General features: G+C 39.9%; 1 protein-coding gene across 2 annotated transcripts in view; it reads right to left on the reverse strand.

Moving 5' to 3' along the window:
- Window positions 1–19,606, reverse strand: part of vldlr (very low density lipoprotein receptor) — a 92,083-nt gene that overhangs the window by 64,532 nt on the left and 7,945 nt on the right. For both annotated transcript variants that reach the window (XM_033647089.2, XM_033647088.2), the window contains exons 2-3: window positions 11,419–11,538; window positions 1,959–2,081 (exon numbers count right to left, since the gene is read on the reverse strand). In XM_033647089.2, the coding sequence (XP_033502980.1) occupies window positions 1,959–2,081; window positions 11,419–11,538 (243 nt within the window). The remainder of the gene's footprint in view (window positions 1–1,958; window positions 2,082–11,418; window positions 11,539–19,606) is intronic.

Below are 19,606 nucleotides of genomic sequence, written 5' to 3' on the forward strand. Positions count from 1 at the left end.
TCCCACAGTCCATGGATGAAAAAGTCTTCAACAATTGCACCATTACAGAATAATGCTGGACTCTGTCAAATAGCATATCGAACACTTTTAGATGGCATGATAGTGTATTTGAAAACAAGAACCTCTTTCTTGTTGGTTCATTTGGGTGTTTGTTAAAGGCTCCACCATCAGAGAAATTGGCTGCTGAAAAGCACCACACTATAAGGTTAAGGTTTTTGGGGAAAAAAATCTTGGAAGACAATTAAGGCTTGATAAAAAAGCTAAGAATTTCAGCTCTTTTACAGTTGACTGAGGTTTGAGTTTTTCCCAACTACGTAACACAGTAACAATGTACCTGATCGCATCTGAGCAAACTCAATGTCAATGCAACAACAGAAGTGTCTGACAACAATGTGAAAAGGAAGAAGAAAGACTAAGATCCTTTTTGTTTAACCATAAACAGCCCCAAAATCACTCTTGCCAAACCAACTAGACTCCATTTAAATAAACAGCAATATTATCATCGTAAAACAAAAACAAAATACAACTCTCAAAAACTGTCTTGGTTTGTCTCTCCACTGGTTTAAGAATCACCAATGCTAGTCTGGTTGAAATGAACATAACCTAAAAATAACCTAACAATTTGCATTCAAATATTCAGTAAAAACTAAACAAAAATTATCTCTCATTTCTTAAGTTTGTGAACAACAACAGTAACTCAGAGTGAGATTCAGATTCTGTATACAATATAAATAGTTCAACAGCTCCCAAATTAAAAAAAAAAAAATGTACCCTGGGATCTATATATACACAGTATATATATGAATCAACAGGTGATTTCCTTCTCTTCAAAATTCTAAATGATTGAGCTGAGTTGTTTTTTTTCCACCTGGACATTTATGCTCTGCCATTTCTCCTCTAATCATCACACTGTAACCTGTGACAGGCTGTTTCGCTTTTTTTTTTTTTTTCCGCTTTTTGTTAAGCTGCACAAAGGTTTACATTACCAAATGTTTAATCACTTAACGACACCGACTGCCATGTGCACATGGCAGGAGAAGAGAGGGAGAGACGCTGTGCTGCTGCTGGAGGAGCCGCTGACTGAGTTCCCTCTGCAGGGAGGGTGAGACTCGGTAACTCGCTAAAAGAGTCTCATTAAGGATGCCCAGGCCTAATGATGCCACAGTTTATTCCACATTACTTAAGTCTTTTTGGAACCACCGCAGGGTCGGTAATAATTTCTCTTTCAGCCATGCTTGTTGTTGCCGTGGGTAACAGTATGACGACAGTGTCAACAAGTCCAAATATTTCAAGTATCACGATTAATTTTTCACATCATATTAAAAACTATACCGGTATTATCATGAACGATATGATATGGCACACCCCTCGGCTCTATACAAGCTAACAGGTTTGGCGATAGCAATGTCAGGACTCTCCAAAGGGATCCCCTCCATAAGTCGTCAGACACTTTAAATAATCTGAGCCTGTCAGTGGGAAAAAACAAGTACTTTAAGTCGACAAACTGACCGTGTCAAAGGTCTTGAGTGGTTACATGGCAGCTTGTCTCATTCAAGTTAAGACATTAAACATGAGAAAATATGTTACAGGTTGAAAACTCCTATGTTACTCTTTAAACATAAAGACATAAAAATGTCCGGAAATAACTGCCCTGAAGCAACTTTCAATTTCCAAGTGGAAACAAGTGGATTTTCAAATCGATTGAAAAGAATAAAACTCAATGATTGCCTGAAATGGAGGAAATAAATGCAAGACCTTTGGTTCTAAGTCTGTCTTGGAAAGCAGAAATGTAAACTTTGTGATTTTAGGTTAGCGCAACAAAACCTCAAAAAATACTTTGGCAGCAAAATTTATTCTAAGTGTGTTGTGGTAAATAAGGTAAGGGTTGAGACAAGCTCTGAACAGAATCTGACTTGAAACCTGTGCGATGTTTGTCAGACAGGAAACCATCTACTCACGGCATATTTCGACGCTCTCGTCAGACCCGTCCTCACAGTCAGGCTCCCCATCACAGTGCCATCTCTTCGGGACACACTGGCCATTGCGACACACAAAGTCCACCTCCATACAAGTCTTTCTAACTGGAGAAGAACAGAAAAGAGAGATGGATTTATTATACAGATAGGCTTCGTGTTCTTTAATGAAAGAAATAGGAAGACACAAATAACAGGAAGAGAAGGGGAAAAAGACCGAAACCATACTCGCACTTCTCATGAATTACAATATACAAAGGCAGAGTTTCTTTCTTTATCAGGTGAAAAGGTCATGAGTATACAATTTGTTGCAGACTGATTAAGCAAAGCCCAAACTCCACATTCGCATTAAAAATGCATTCAGAACTATCCTCTGGAGATTTGACTGCTGCATTCATTTTCCATCAAAAGGAGGAAAACAGGAAACACAGCTAACAGATAAAGTGAAATTACAAGTAAAAAAAACACTCCAGTCTTGACCATGAGTTAGATTATTTGCTGAAAATTCTTGCTTTATAAATGAACATGGCAAAAGAGTACAGGATTAAGAAAAACACTGATAACCCTCAGTCAGGGCCGTCTCCAAGTAGGGCTGAGCGAATAATAACCACCTGTAATCATTGGATTATTTACTGAAAACAGCTGCACTGCCGTCTGTGAAAAGCCAAGTTGAAAATGTCAATAAACTTTTACCAGTTAGCCAAGGAATTTCGTCCTTCTGAGACTGATTAACTTGAATAATTTTTAGAGCCTCAAGGAGGATAAAATGACCAATTAATAAAAGAGAAAAAAAATAGTTTAAAGAGTGAAAATCAATTTGGTGTTGCAGAAATGTTTGGCTTTCCTTGCCTGTTCTTTACGTTGTGACCCCCTTTAGATTTGAGAAGCTCTGCCCTAATGATAGTATTGACAAGCCTACTTAAGCAGTTCAAGCTCACATTAAAGTTAGCTCCCAGGGCTTTAATGTAAGGGTGGGTGATGTATCAATTATACTTGATATATTGTGGTATGTTCCATGTGGGATGTACAAAATGACTATATTGCAAATGAGTTTAACTTAAATTGTGGAGTATAAATTGTCACTGCCCTCACCATCCAGGCAACTGTCTTCTGGGCAATAGAGTGTGAGTTAAGGCGTGTGTTTTTCTGCAGGACGCCAGGCCATGATCATTTAGTTGCATTTTGCGACCACAGAGCACCAGTGCAACTTGCAAATATCAATGCAGTTGGGTTGTTTCCCAATTACAGTAAATAAATGCTCATGTTTAATGGTGCTGCTGTGATGGGTTAACCTTTTGCTAACTGCTGACATCTAACTGTTGACCAGAAACTTCAAGTTAACAGCAAAGTAATCAACATTTCCTGCCCGTGAGGAGCCGAGTGCTTCAAAATAAAAACACTAATGGTTCCATTTTGAGTTATTTCATTATAACGTTCCTGTATTTAACTTTATTAAAACAGTACTTAAACTTTATTTAGATTTATCACAACAGTATTTTATTTAACTTCATTATAGCAATTCTTTATTCAACTTTGTTATAATAGTATATTATTTAACTTTGTGCTACTTAGACCCAAACTTTTGTTTGGTATGCTTCTGTAATTCCTCCTAGCTATTTGGGATCAGTAGGACCTGATAAGTATAAAAAACTAAACGTTGTCAATAATTAAGTCCCAGTCTCCTCAAACGAGATGATTACAAAGTCCCAATGTCTTCAAACAAATACTTGCTAATAACAGCGTCTTATCTTGTTACTGTTGCTAAAATTGGTCAAATTTGTATATGAGGACGCAGGGTCTCAGGAGGTTAATATAACTACCTTATTTAACTTTATTATAACAGTGTTGAACTTTACGTTATCTTAACAGTACTTTGTTTTACTTTATCATAAAGTACTTGTATTTTATTGACGGTACATTAACTTTCCATCATTTATGTTGTAGTTCAGTATTTCAGTAGAGTACAGTAGTTTAGAGGGGCTTTCAAAATAGACATATACTGTATTGTGTATCACAATAAAACTGAATAATACATCATTATTTATAGGCCAAAATAACCCAGTCCTACTTTAAAGTTTAATAAACATCAGCCATTGTGACTCAGGTACTGAGCTACTTAATTTTCTCATGTCTTCAAATTGACAATGTTTTGAACATTCAGCCAACTCACCAAATTGACAACAGGTGAGTAAATGGGTCTGCAATGGTGCATCCAAAGCAGCAGAAGTAAGAGCCTCCGACTAGGCTAAACCTCTCACCTCCTAAAGCTTATTAAGAGGCATTTAATTATACAAGTTCAAATTAGAATCACGGCTCTTGCTATTTGCCTTTTAATTTGCAATCGCAATTTTGATGTCAAACGATGAATCATTTAGCCACATCTCCAGGATGTTTGTCTTGTGCAAATCAGGAAACAGGAAAAAGAGAAAGAAGAAGCAGCAGCAGCAAGGAAGAGATGAAGCAACACTGAAAAAATAAATGTTTTAAGGCAAACTGAGGATTTTTAAAAACTGTCTATAACACAACACAAACACCTCCACTCTCAGCACCTCCATCTCTTTGCAGGGGCTTCGGTGTCTCCTTGAGGCCTCTCCTCAGTCTCTCTGACCAGAATACAAATACGCACTCAAAAAACAACCAACTTCAGTTTGAGCCACAACAGCAGCAAGTCGCAGCGGGCCTCATTACCAACCTTCTTTTATGAATTAATTTTGGTTTCTCTTCTTTCACATGTCTCAGTTCTGTCTGGGTTGAAAGACAAAGCAGCTCTGATCTCCCACTGACTGAATAACAGATGGACACTCGAATGCAACAAAATGTCAGCGGCCGTGAGGCAGAGTGAAGGGGTGAAAGCGATCATGGGCAGAGGGCCAAAATCCATTTTAGTCCATCATCACTTTACTGTCACCAAAAGAACAGTCACTAACCTGCTCCTGATTTGATTGGCAGTTGATGCAAACTCAACACCCTCGATGTTCACCTGCTGTCTGGACAAATTTAGTATAATGTATATTTCCACAGCACAAACTCCATCAGTAATATGTCATAATCTCTGCTCTTTTGTTCCGAGTCTGAGTTTTTCTAATCACCAACTACTTTCAGCTCAGTCCATTTTGATGTTTAGTGTTCCGCAAGTGCATACAATGTCCAGCTGGGTGGAGAATTTGATGATGTCATGAAGTGGCAAGGGATGATGGGAGTTCTTGTCCTCTTTGTTTAACAACCACCATTGCTGGTACATTTTAGGATTCCTTCTGTATTCATTTTTTATGAGGTTTTGACTTAGCACCAAAATTTTCATATTGTCCTCTTCAAAACAAACTCATGAATCAAAACCGGTAGAAACACTGACTGAAGCTGTTTCACGGTAAAATCAGTGTTTCTGTGATGCTCTTTGGCTGACACAGAACATTCAGGAGGGTTGGAGGGGACTGCGAGCCAAGTTGCTGCCAACTTTAACTCCATTTGTTTCTCTGATGAGGTAAGATTCAGACTGTTGATGACTAGCCTAGTTAAAAACTTGAAACAACAAAGTAGTAATTTCGCTGATGGCCAGCTATGAAAGGCAACACTTTATGCAAATGTTTTACATTAAAAGTTTTACAGCAGCTTAAAGAGTTTAATCCATCCCTATAGCGGCTGTTTCAACACACCAAAGTTCCTACGCCACATAGTCTGCAAGGTGTCTCAGTTTTGACTTGTGTTCCTGTTCCTTTTGTGAAGATCTCAAACGAGACAGGGAAAAAGCTGAAGTTTGAGAATGCAAAAAAGAAAACAAAACGGCATGCCAAGCCCCTCCAAAATTACATCTTGTATGGTCCACTTCCAACTAGAGATTAAACGTCGAACCGATTAAACGTCCACCTCCTCGCTCGTTGGCACCAGAAATATTAGTCGGTTGAACAAATTAGTGTTTTATTCGTGTACAAGGCAGCTTAACTGTCATGCAGCCACCTGCCACTAGTGGGGGCTACAGAGCTGTCAGAGAGCAGCCCACCTCCCCGCAGTAATGCTCGAGTAGACTGGAGTTTTAAAACAGCACGGTGGGAAATAAGAGATGTCCTCTCGCAAAACCAGCACGGTTTGGCAGTACTTTGATCTAGAAAATGAAAACAAGGTAGCATATAGGCTGTGTCAGAAAAAAAATGACGTATAGTCACTTGACTAGAGCAAAGCACAACCACATTCAACTGAAGCATTTGGATGTTAACCTGTATGGAACGATGGCTGCTGCTGCTAGCGCTGCTAGCCACACTCAGACCAATCTGACATTATCTCGCCTGGTCTGAAAAGATGCAGCTCATCACAACAATGACCTCAAAAGATATGCTTCCACCTTACTTTGATGAAGGTAAAGGCCTCAGGAATTATGCTGAATGCTAAATTTTGACTTTTTGTCTTGATTAAACTTTTCGTTTAGTTGACAGGAACATCCCTAATTCTAACTTGATGTCCCATTTCTGTATATTCTCACCGTATCATCCGTTATTATACAGTTTAACACGTCATAACATGATCGAAAACTTATTACAATCCAAACCAACACAGACTCCATGTCGGCTTTACGCACGACATTGCCAACAATCTCCTTTTGTCATGTGTTCTAAACTGCCTGATGGCACAACACTTGTCGTAAATAACCTATGCCTGTCTCCTAACACAGAAATAAAGCAAATATAAACAATAGCTCAGCATATTCCTCTACTATACACTATACAAAATATTCAGAAACAATATCAGAATCTTTATGATGTTGTTTCAACACACACACACACACACACACACACACACACACACACATTTTACCAAATATAAATACGTGCTTAAGTGGCTCGTACACTCCCATTTCTAGTGGGCTTTTATGTAGAAGAAACTGAACAAAATAAATGAAGTGTAAATGTACATTCATTTAGTATGTGAGCCTTTAAAGTACGGGAAAATCATCTGCTACCCACTTCAATTAATTCCCTGCAGGACATCCAGTTTATTTATATCTGAGGGCGTCTTCTGCTTATCAGGATTTTTTTTTTCTCTTATATCGCCCTGCAGTATGATCAGCTGTTCTTATTCTTCCCCTCCATCCCTTGTTTTCTTCCTTTTTCCCGCACTCATTTCCTTCACTTGTTCTTTCCTCCCTCCCAGTCTCATTTGACCCAGATAGATGAGGGACATAAGAAAGTAGAGAAAGATTCAAAATGTATTGGACACGCACGTCTCTGTCGTACCCATATTTAGCTCTGCTCTATCTGCTACCTTCCCATCACCAGGTCATTCTGTCTCAAGGGACGCTGGGAAGTCTCCTGGTGGGGCCACGTTAACATGATGGGTTGTGAATGTCATGTCACATCTGTGTGTCACAATGTGAAGAAGTGAGAACATGTGCCAACGTTTGTGCAATATGTATGTGTACGATAAAAGCAATGGATGTGTGTGCAACAGATTGATTTTGAGTTCATGCCGTGTGTATTTGTGGATTTTAAAGACACTGTTTTTCTGATGTAATCAGTGAGAAAAAAAAGCAAGGTACTTTTAAATTTTTCAGAAGGTTCATAAGTGATTTAATACACTGGAAGCCATAATGAAAGTGCTTTTGATATCCATTGCTGCTTATGCATGGAGGACTTTAAAAAGACTTTTGAAAATAATTTTAAAAGACTACAATCTGACACCCTCTTATATCTAAAGACAATGCAAGTTTTTAGTCACGCACTATTCAATTTTGCAAAGACTGGGGATCTTGTTGGGTCAATATTTACAAGACTACAACTAGATTCCTTTTGAGATCATTTCCCATTACGCACCTGGTGGAAAATACTACACTAAACTGCCTTTAAGAGATATGACACATTAGCAATTTCTTACATGTCTGTAAGAACACATACCTCTAGAAACTCAAGATGAAAGGTGTCACATGTTGACAGTATTCTTTTCATTTCGGCAACAATATAATCCATAAAGATAATCTGTATTCAAGTTTACATTTTAGATTTTGTCACCTCAACACACTATCAGCCTCTGTTGGTTAGCTGGGCTATTTTTTTTTGGGAGAGGACTGCAGGAATGAGATGAAGATTTCTCATTAACTAAGTGCCCGTTGGTGAATCAGATACACAGAATTATACACGGACTCCTGTTCCCAAACTCCCCTAGTTTATTCTTTTTCCCCACAGTCCAAGAGAACCAAGATTTGACCACGTTTTTGTGCCTCCCCTTACGCCCCTCCATGTTGACTGTCTACCTGGCTTCCTGTTTGGTGCTGGAGAGAGCCCAGCTTTTGGTTGTCGACTATGTTCAGGTTATTGAACTTCCGTTTTTTCATTAGCCAATTCTAAAAACTTGTGATATTAAACACAAAAATAAAATAGAAAAAGTTTTATGTCTTCCTTACACCAAACAATTGAAATCACAGGAGTATCCACAATCTGAGGTAAAACTCTCATAAATTTATTTCGAGATTGGTAATTTATATTCAGCGGTGAATTCAACGGAAAAGTTTAGCGTAAGGCTGACATTAACCCTTTAGAAGCTACATAGTAGAAGCTACAGTTAGATTATAACAATTTGCATTAGTAGGTTAGTACATGAAATTGCATGTGCACACCCACCGGAAGACAAATGGGCATCAACTGAATCTCTTTTGGTTCTGGACAGTTGGTCAGACGAAAGAGGCTATTTAAACTAGGGATGCGCACAATTAGTCGTCTAAATGATTAAACGTCCACCCCCTCGCAAGTTAGCATCAGAAATATTATTTGGTTAAACCAATCAGTGTTTAATTCAATTTTAAAAAAGTACGGTGAGAAACTGGACAGATGTCCTCTCACAAAACCAGCGCGGACTGGCAGTATTTTGAACTAGAAAATGAAGTCTAGGTAGCATGTATGTTGAGCCTGAATACGCCGTGCGGAGACCCTTTTTTAAGACTAACTTACTATTTCTAGCCAAAATTAATTGGGAAAATTTATGGATCAGCCACCAAATAAAGGAATTGTCATTTGCAGTCCTACAGCAATGGAAGAATGTTATTCCAGGCCAGAGGTACAGATCAGTCACAGCCAACTGCAGCTGTATTTATCTCAAAGTTTCTGACTATGAGTAACATTGTGAGTCCTGGGTATTAATACTGACCTAACAATAAAGTTGGGTGAAGGTGCTACGCAGATTATTTTATGAAAATACCTTCAATTTCCTGTAATGTATTGCTGCTTAACAGATGTTTGCGTCTGTTGTGGCTAAAAAGCAAAGCTGGTTGTAAGGCAAGTGGGCTTACAAAGTTAAATACGGCCATGCTATAGAGCTCCATTTAATATGTGCAACCAAACTGAATGCCAGAGCTTGTACCTGAAGAAAAAGAAAAACAACTGGCAACAGTCCCGCCAATGTAAAAAGCTAATCTGGCACCCTGTGAAGTGACCTTTCAAGATACAAGTCAGACTGCATTTCCAACTTCATTTACATATTGTTCACTTTGGCAGGAAACCATGCTCAATTGTAACCAAGATGGATTGTCATCAATTCGCCCACACTCCATCAAAGGCCACATTAACAGTGTAAAAACAATACATTCACAGCCCACGTATGACACAGCAGCAATGGAGATGGCAACTGATCCACACAGAAAGAATTGCACCAACAGTAACATCCAACATTGTGATGGATTGTCACAACTTTGAGGAGGCTTAGATGTGAGAAAAGGCATTTGTAATGAAAGTTAAAAGAATACAGCTATTATCAAAAAATCCCATGAAATGACCAAAACCAGTAGGGATGCACCGAAATGAAAATTTGTGGCCGAAGCCGAATATTATTAAACGCTTGGCCGAATACCGAGTACCGAATATCATTGTTTAGTTTTTCATTAGTTTTTGCAGATGAACCCCCTCCAGATTAGTGTTGTCAGGGTACCAATACTGGGACCCACTGTGCGATACCAATGAAATTATCATGGTTCTGAGTAGTATCACAATACCACAGCGAAAATGAGGCAGATGTGCCTTTTGTCATTTATAAAAAGATTAATCACTTTTCTATAATACATATAGATATATTTCAATGGAATAAATTACTTACTGACTTATTCACACTTCAAAAACAGCATCAATAAGTGATTAACATAGGGGGGGGGTCAAAATAAAATAAATAAATAAAATAAAAACCAACCAGCCACCCTCCTCCCCTGACAAGTAAAGAACAGTCCCTAAAGTGCGGTGAGGTTTGTGGGCCGTTACTGCCAGAAAGAGAGAAATGTGAAAGGCTCGTTTCTCCTCTGACACGTCACATACCTGTGTTTGGCTGGCTCGGCTGTTCAGGTACTTCTGGACAGTCATGATGCCAAGAAGAGGATATTATTGGAGCCGACTTCTCCATCGCCGGTAAGCTGATGGCCGCCGTATTTGACAGGAATACATTCCTGTCTGTGTCTGTGACCCCCGTTCACCCCCCAACCAATGGGATTCGCCTTTCATTTCTGCTGCTGGTTGAAATCTGTAGGCTGCTCGCACAGCATGCTGAATGATTTAAGCCTATTTTGCTGCTCAAAACTATTTTTAGTCGCAAATGCGAGTGCCGTGACAGACGGATCGCCACACTACCGTCATTTTATTCCGTCCGTCACGGCACGCCGTTTGATTGCGTTATCAAAACGCCGCTATTATTCAGCCTTGCTTTTAACTTATTCCACCGAATGTGTGTTTTTTTGCAATATTCGGCCGAATATATTCGGTTACCGAATATTCGGTGCATCCCTAAAAACCAACATGTGTAAGTCCCCCTCCCCCAGTCAGTGGCTCCTACTGAGAACATAACTCTTAAAAAACTGCTTTACTAAGTATATACAGAAGCAGGACAGTGTAATTTATTTTGACTTAATCCAACATAAAGTGTCCATGGTAATGAAGGAACATGTCACCCAGTGCAACCCGGTGTGGCGCACTGATGCATTTTTAATAGTTTCTGGACAACAATGGAGCTCTAAGGCATAGATTAATGAGATTATCAGGCTTTGGATACACACACACACACACATCTTGCAAGTGGGGTCAATTCACTGCTGGTTTGGGTCTTTTCATTTAGATCTGCTGACATTAAGAAAAATAAATATAATAGCTAGCCTTACCCTTAAAATTATAAGTAAAATAGAAGTTATGTATGACTAACTGGTGTGGGAAAAGAGAAACCATATTTTAGTGGATATGAAAGGTCTGGTGAACCGAGTGTTTTAATACAGAGACGTGACTTACAGTTCAGACTGTAACAACTGTGTTTCAGTTAGCTGCATTCAGAAACAATCCACCTCAGTGCCTAATTATTCATTGACTGATGATAGTCAGTGTATTGCCCACAGTAAATGACAGTTGGCACACTCCAAGTTTGGAGAAGCAGGCAGAAGTACCGCCACAGAAGCTAATATTGCTGTGGACGGGAGAAGCAGTGTTTAGCAACTCACCACAGGAGTTCTCGTCACTGCCGTCGGTGCAGTCCTCGTCTCCGTCACACTGCCAGACGGAGGGGATGCAGCGACCGTTTCCACACTGAAACTGGTTGGCCTCACATTCTGTCTTTGTACCTACAGAGGAAGAGAGACACACAGGGAGTTTGTGGAAACCAGAAGTGATTACAGTCACTTATTTAATTTGCTTTTTATTCAGTCCTAGCAAGACTCCCTGCAGTGCTTTAATTTCATAACAAATTGTTATCTTCAACAGAAGTACCTGGCACTCAGAGCAGATCTCAGCCACCGCTGAGCCTCTTTAGAGATACACAGAAGTTCTTTACCAACATGCTTTACATTTTTACAGCTACACCTCTGCCACAAGATTTGAGAATTGCTGGCTGTTGATCTGATACAGTGTCATCCATACGGCTCTATAAACCTAGAGGACAGGAGAGAAAAACCTTCCTTGGATAGTATTTTGTTCAAGCTCTTAGAAACACACATCACTGATGTCGGAGCTCACATCACTGTGTTTGCATTTGCAACTGAATGTGAAGTGACATCAATATTTTAGTGGAGGACTAAACCTCAGTGTCCTGAAAATGTCTCCTGGGTAACATCTGTTCAGCTGTCCTCTGAAGGACATCAGATGTACAAACACTGAGAGGAAAAGAAAAACAGAACTTAGCAGGAATTTTTTTTCATTTTTCAAATCCACGTAAAACCACATCTGACTTTTAATGTGGTGAAATGGTACTAAGCAGGAAAGAAATAAACCAGCAGATCTAATCAGCGTGGTACAGTAGATCAACAATATGTAGGTCATGAGTGGGAAGAAAAATAAAAGCGTGGCTCCTCTGAGGAGTCATGTACACACTGACAAATGGATGTAGAGCAGAAACCCTTAGTCTATTCATCTATAAGTCGATCAACAGAATCTCAAATCAGCAACAGTTTGGAGAATCGATTACACATTTGAAGTTATTTTCAAGGAAGCATGCCAAATATTTGCGCCGGCCTCTCAAATGCAAAGGTTTCCTGCTTCTCTGCAGTTGCCTTAATGACTTAATTGAATCTCTTGGTTTTGAACTATTGTTTAGACAAGACATTTGAGGATGTCCTATTGGGCCCTTGAATCTTTGAATGGACAGTTTTCACCATTTTCTGCTGTAATAGGCCAAACAGTTGGCTGATTAATCAGCTAAGTGTTTGGCAGATTGAGTAGTCATCAATCAATAGCTATCTAATATTGACTCTTCTTAGTGTTTCTTACAATAGGCCCGAGACGAGGAATTGATTTTCCAGTCCGTGTAGGAGTACACAGTGAACTATGGTGTCAAAAGCCACGCTGAGATCCACTAATAGAAGCACAGAGGTCGAAACTGAGTCCACGGTAAGCAGAAGATCATTTACCATTATAAGTGCCGTTTCAGGGGGTGACAGGCCTTGAAAGGAGATTGAAATGATTCAAAAAGGTAGCTTTAAAATTTGGCCTCTTGTGAATAAAATGGAAGGTTAGGGACTTCTTTATAATCATCCAGAGACTCTGATCAAAGTGTGGTTTCTTTAGTACAGGTTACACCATGCAGTTATGAAGCTAGTGGAGACAGAGTGGTTGTAGGTGATAAATTGATCATATTTAGCATTGTTGATCCCACAGATGGCAAAACCTCTTTAAAATGGTTACCTGGTAGAGGATCAAGGAGGCAGATAGTTTGTTGAGAGGCCAACACCAGCTTAGATGAGACCATCTGGGATTTAACATATGGATATTGCACTGCCAATTTGGAGAGATGCATTGATAATTTTTAATCCAATCTCAAATATGGCATGCAATCTCACAATCTCAAATATTTTTCAAGGGTGAGCAGCTTACAGACAGTGGATATTAAATAAGTTTAGCTACAGTGTCCAAAAAAAAAAGGAATTTGAGAGGAATATGCAGCTTTAGCAGTGACAGAGCACGCTTGTGATTCATATGCACTTGTGTTGTGACAGGTAGGAAACTTCCAGAGCTATCTTTAGTGTGTATTGATACAGTTTAATTCTGTAAGAGTTTCAGTTCCTGTATTTTGTGATTCACTGTGCAAAAGCTACTGCTAGCTCACCAAGCACCACTGAGCTAGCTTACGTTACAGCTCAAGGAGGATGCCATTAGCATTTAAGGCCTTGTTTACACAGATACTGATACAAATAAAAATGGATTTTTATTTATCCCGTATAAAAAAAATTCTGGGATTACACGATCAGTTTTGAAAACGATATCCCTGCTGCAATTAGCATGCCAGGCCAGTAGGTGGCGATGCGCCATATGTCAAACACCATAGAAGAACATTCTGCATATGCACAGTGATTTGTTTTCCTCTTGGCGCTAGTGATAAAAACAATGATAAACAACATTTTAACCTTATGTAGCATAGTTAGCTGCTATCCACTTACTAATATTGGGCACAGCAGACGTCTTTGGGCGCCGATGTAGCGGTGATGTTGTAAGTTCATTTGTAAGCTCGTTAGTAGTCCCAAAAGTGCTAACAAAACATAAACAACCCGGCATACATCTGCCATTGTTGTGGTTACCCAGCACCTAACTGGGTTGCAACGTCATCGTTTCCAAACTCTCTCTCTATCCTGTTTACATGTCTCCATAGAAACGAATATATTTTTAAAAACTTTCACTTTGGAAGCCGTTTTTGAAAATCTGTTTTCATTGAGAAAAACGCTGGTTACGTGTAAATGATAGGTGCAAACGCAAAGATAAATACCCGTTTTCAGAAATATACGGAACCGTATAAACAGGCCCTAAATCTCGCGCTGTTACATGCACGATCCTTTTGTCCATAAGTAGATACACGCTTCCTTCTGAGCCATGATACAGTTGTTGGGTGTAGTTTGGTGGAACGAAAATAGCTCCTGCATGAAAGTGCTCATAACAAGGTCTGTGAATTAACTTGAATAACCAGATGATGATTTCTTTTTTTGCACTTAAAGCACCATTGAGTGCCATCTAGTTCCATTATATTCAAGAGAAGGCAGACATCTCCAAAGCCGATATCTCCAACACTCAGCAACTCACACCAAAGCAACCTAGACTGATAAACAGCACTACAGGTAAGAGGAAAAATATGCTGTTTGATTTTGGAATGAGCTGTCTTCTTAAGTCAAACAGCACTTGATTCTCAGTTTGGTGAATACTGAAATTACAGTAGAAACAAAACCGTCCCCAACATTTAATTCCCCTTCATCAAGAAAAACTCGACTGCAAAGTAGTGTTTTTGCAGTGCCGTGTGCAGTCTGTCCCACTGTAGGTAGTAATGACTCCAGTTCCTAAAATAACACTGTCTGACCTTGACGCTCACTTTAGTCTGGACTGTGTCTGTCCAGGTGGGTAAATGGAGCACACAGTGATAATAAAAACCCAGGAGAGGTCACAGATGCAGCCGAGTCACTGTGCCACTGAAGTCAACTACTTTTCTTACAAAAAGGTCACAAGTTTCCATGTAAAAACTTTTAGTTTACCAAAACAGAGTACAATTAAAAAAACAAACGAAAGGAAGAATTGCAGGTATTTACACCCTTCTTGTCAGGATGGAAGAAACCTCAAAAAACTGCCATTTAGTCACTGAAACGCCATTATGAAGCCAACTGTTTAAAGTGGGTCAGCAGCTCCTTAAGGGAGAGAAACATTCCCTTTTGATTTGATATGAACCTGAGGAGCTTCAGGCCTTTAACTGAAGCAGCAACACACAACTGAAGACCTGCATGCATAAAATTGTGCCCACATTATAACATCTATGGTTCTGCACACTATATAGCCAGTTAGGAACCTCCAGTCAAAGAGAATCAATCTTATAAGATTAATTTGGAGCGTTGGTTGGTAGGCCTTACCCAAGTCTACCAACGTCACTGCGCGGGAGGAGATAAATACACAGCCAACAGTGCCAACAGCCTGTAGACCTCCATTCAACCAAGACTACACCAGCTGTACTTGCACCACAGTCATGTCACAGAATAGAGAGAACACTGACCTTTCATCCACATTACCATTTCAATCGCCACGATGAAAGCATAATGGCTCATAGCGCACCTACCTGCATTTTAATCAGAACAAAATGAGCACAACCCAAACAAATAACCACTGACATACAGACGGATGACAGGGAGAGCAGCGCTTCCCACTGGTCTGAAACATACTTGTGGTGGTAGCCGACGGGGAGGACCAGTGTTGTGTCATAGTCTGTTCCCCATGTCAAATAGTGTTTCCCTCCTGGTAAAATGATGTATCCCATAGTGCCGCACCTCCATGGTTAGGGATTGGGCAAGGTTTGGTTCAGATTTGGTTCAGGTAGGAGGACAGAGTCGGGGAAACAGAATCTGTGTCACAACAGCGGCAGGCACAAAAATAGTCTACTACATGTGACAGATGAGAAATCTGTGTGACCTTTAACACAATGTTTCTATCAACTTCTTAGACATCAACATGCTCTTTTCTTATCACACTGCAAATCGTGATCTGTCCAGGGAGCCCTGCACTGCGCCCAGTTTGAACAGCAAAACTGGCAAACATGGACGCCCAAAGGAAGCGGGCAGTCCACGGAAAATCAGGGCACTTTGCAGCACTTATGTGTCCAGTGTGAACTCTGCATAGTTAATGAATCACAGATGTTGTTGTACTCTTGGACAGATAAACAAACAAACTACACTAAAATGGGTCCCCAAATAAACTTTGGATTCAGTAATATACTTGGGCGTCCTGCCCAAGTAAAATCTCTGTGTGGGAGACCCTGTAATCTATTCTGAATGAATTTGAGTTACATTATTGTTGAGTGGTAATGCAGATTAAGTGACTGATTCAACAATGTTCAGCATTACCTAACATGCTAATGTAACACTGCCCCTTTGAGAGTGCTTACCACCTACGCTAGCCATTCTCATGGGGGACACCCTGTACTAAAACACACATCTAAAAATCTAAAACAGCAAGACGGTTTGCAAAATGGTTCTTTATAGTGTAGCATTAATGTGAGATGCAGTAAAGGGGGTGCAGCATGCAAAGCCACCGTAACCAAGAGCCCAATATGCAGAGGATGATGTTTTCTTGTGTTTTGCTTCTTTAAGGGCGTACTCTCTGGTGTTACTATTTAGTGTCTCCACAGAAACCCATTGGCTTGCTGTCTGGAAAACTGCACACCCTGCACTTTGATCCAATCAGCACAATAACAGACTTCAATAGTAACCTGAGGTATATAAACCCGTACAAGAGTATTCTCTTCCCTGCAGTGTCAGACTCAAATTTTAGCTGACATTTAAAGTCTGAACTACCAGAATCCTTTTGTTGTTGTTTTGCATACATTGAAGATTATTTCCTTTCAATGGACACAAAACATTTCTCCGAGTACCTCTACAGCTCAGGAAACTTTCCTCCTCAGTAAAAAAAAAAGTTCATATAGCTCACTGCATTATCTTCTAACCAATGAGATAGCTTTCATCAATAGCCGACAGTGCTGACGCTAAGGATGGCTGACTGCCTACTGAACTAGAACTTCAACAAATTCCGGTCTTCATTATTCCAACATATTCAACAAATGCCAGAATATAAAATAAAGACAGCTGCTCGGGGTGCCATCTTCTAACAGCTTATCTTTTTTCCTGAACAAATGTTGAAAAGCCTACAAGGAAATTCTGTTCTTGGATACGAGAAGACAAAGCTCAAAGTTTCCTCATACTTGATAAGTCTGAACTGGCCTCATCATATGATATATTGTTCAGCTTAACCCAATCATTTCAAAAGTCTTGTCGACTTTAAACTGCATGATATAGACAACTGGTTGCTTGAACATTTGAGTCTTACTGCACACACACAAACAGAACATATGCAATGAATATTTAAAAGGTCTACGCACTGGGTGAATGGCCCATCTGCAACGTGCCAAACAGAATTGAAGACACACTGATTTGTATCGTCTTTCTACCAGTTTCAATCACTTGGAAATTCCAGTCCCAGTAAAGCCCCATCAACAATGCCCACCAAACATCTCCCTGTATCTTACCCACTGCTCCTTTAAAATGGGCAACATGTCAGTGGAGCCTTTACGATACACAATGAGAGGGTTTAGAAATAATTGCAACAATATAAGAGCCTGTTTTCAACCAAACAAAACATTAAGCCATTACCAAAGACCATGACGTTAGGGCAAAGAGAGCCACACAGGGAATTACAGGGCCACACAAGTTAAATAGGGCATGGAAGTTCTCATTCCTCCTCATTTTTCTGCAAGTATAATGCAATATCTTGTAAACTAGTTTTGCTTCCCTGAAATCCTTGAGTCATACCTTTCTACCGAAGTATGACATCAGTTTTTGGACAGTATTTTTAAAACCTCTTGTCTGCTGTGACAGCCCCAGAGCCCTGTTGCCTTCGTCCTGTGCAGTGTGTGTGTCTTACAAGGCCTTGGCTAGGTGCAGCTGAGGTGCCATGGCATAATCTGGAAACACCTGACCAGTGAGTGAGCTATTTAAGCCTGCCTGCCCAGACGCCAGTGTGTTGGTCCCTTCAACCCTTGCCAAGCTCTGATGGCATTTCCTTCTTTCACTTCACACTGACAACATGCGCCTCACATTAGTCACTGCATTCATGCACTCTCACACCTCATTGTAATTACCCTCGTAAATTACTTTAATAAGTTTGTTATTGCTAAATTTGGTGTGGATCTAACTCCTTGGTTGTGCTGTTGGAGGAAGTTTGCCTTTGGGTTTTTCCTCCTGAAAAAACATTCTTGGTTAGGTTTAGGAAAAAGGCGATGGTTTGTGTAAGAATGAAAAGACTTCTGCCAGAAAGGCAAACTGAAGGTACACTTCTCCCATGTGCCTCTGTTGCGGCCCGTGAGCCAGTCGCAACATCCACACAGCAATAGTGGTTACACATGGACGTGGGCACTTGGACTTGGGTACTGCCTAATGCTAAACACATTTTTGAGACAGGGGCACAAAGCAACTGACACTACACAAAACACTTTCTGTTACTGTTAGCAGATATATTCTACTGATAAGAATAGCCTGGCTACAAACTAAGCCCAAATACAAATTTCTCCCATTACAAGATCTCCTTCTTAACTTTACTGACGTCAAGATGTTTTGTGCATGAGCCGAGAAAAAAACAACAAAACAAAACATTGGACCATGACCAAGACATTTCCTGGGAAAAGAGGAAATGGACAAATGAGTCATGAGTCAGCTGTTTGGTTCATCCGTCAATGGCTGGTAAACTGAAAAACATTCCTAGCCAAAATATTTTTAAACCGACCATAAAATAAAAGTGAACACAAACAAACAAGTAGGTCCTGTTTGCAGAGGTGGACTGTTTCCAGAACCTATACTAAAGTACAAATGTGAGGTACTTTACTTAGCTTATTTCTATGCTACTTTATACTTCTACTCCAAAACATACCAGAAGGAAATATTGCTCTTTTCACTTCATTACTTTTGTCGGACTGCTTTTGTTACTTTTCAGATTAGTCTTCATCCCCTCCCTGTCCAGCAAAAATTATGCATCTCCAAAATGTGTTGATTTTGAATGTCTGATAAACTGAAGTATGAGGTGTTTCCTTCTTTGACAAATCTCTCCTACTTATTGGGCTAAATAAACCATTTAAAACCCCTCAAGGATCAGTAGGAAAAAGCATAGTCACAAAGCTGAAACAGGGCTGTTTTCTGATGTCATGACAAGTTGACCAGAGCTCCAGACAGTGCAACCTTTCCCACTAGCTGCACTGGTGCTCTCTGCTGAAAATTTCAGAAGCATCAGCACAAAATTTAGGATACACACAGCATGCAGAGTCCATGCAAAATGAAAACATGGCCAACGTCTTTGTCATAGTGATGAGTTTGGCGTGAAGCAGGCTTTTTTTTTTTCGCAACCAGCCAAACAGCAGCTGACCTCATTTTTTAAAATTTGCCGACATATATTTTTACTCACATTTGGCGAATGGCCAGTGCTAATTTTGGACCCTGAAGGCAAATAACAACAAAACTTTTTTCTCCAGTTTTCCATGAAAAAGATGAAACTCATTACATAAAGTGCTTTGAGAGGCTCACTGCCATGCATGCAGTGGGCTGAGCTCAGTGGCCCTCTGGGAATTCATTGAAATGTTTAAAAAAACACTGCCAAACAAAAATGTTACAATAATTAAAATGAGGTAGAGGT

The sequence above is a fragment of the Epinephelus lanceolatus genome, chromosome 19 (assembly GCF_041903045.1).
Source record: "Epinephelus lanceolatus isolate andai-2023 chromosome 19, ASM4190304v1, whole genome shotgun sequence".
Lineage (NCBI taxonomy): Eukaryota > Metazoa > Chordata > Actinopteri > Perciformes > Serranidae > Epinephelus > Epinephelus lanceolatus.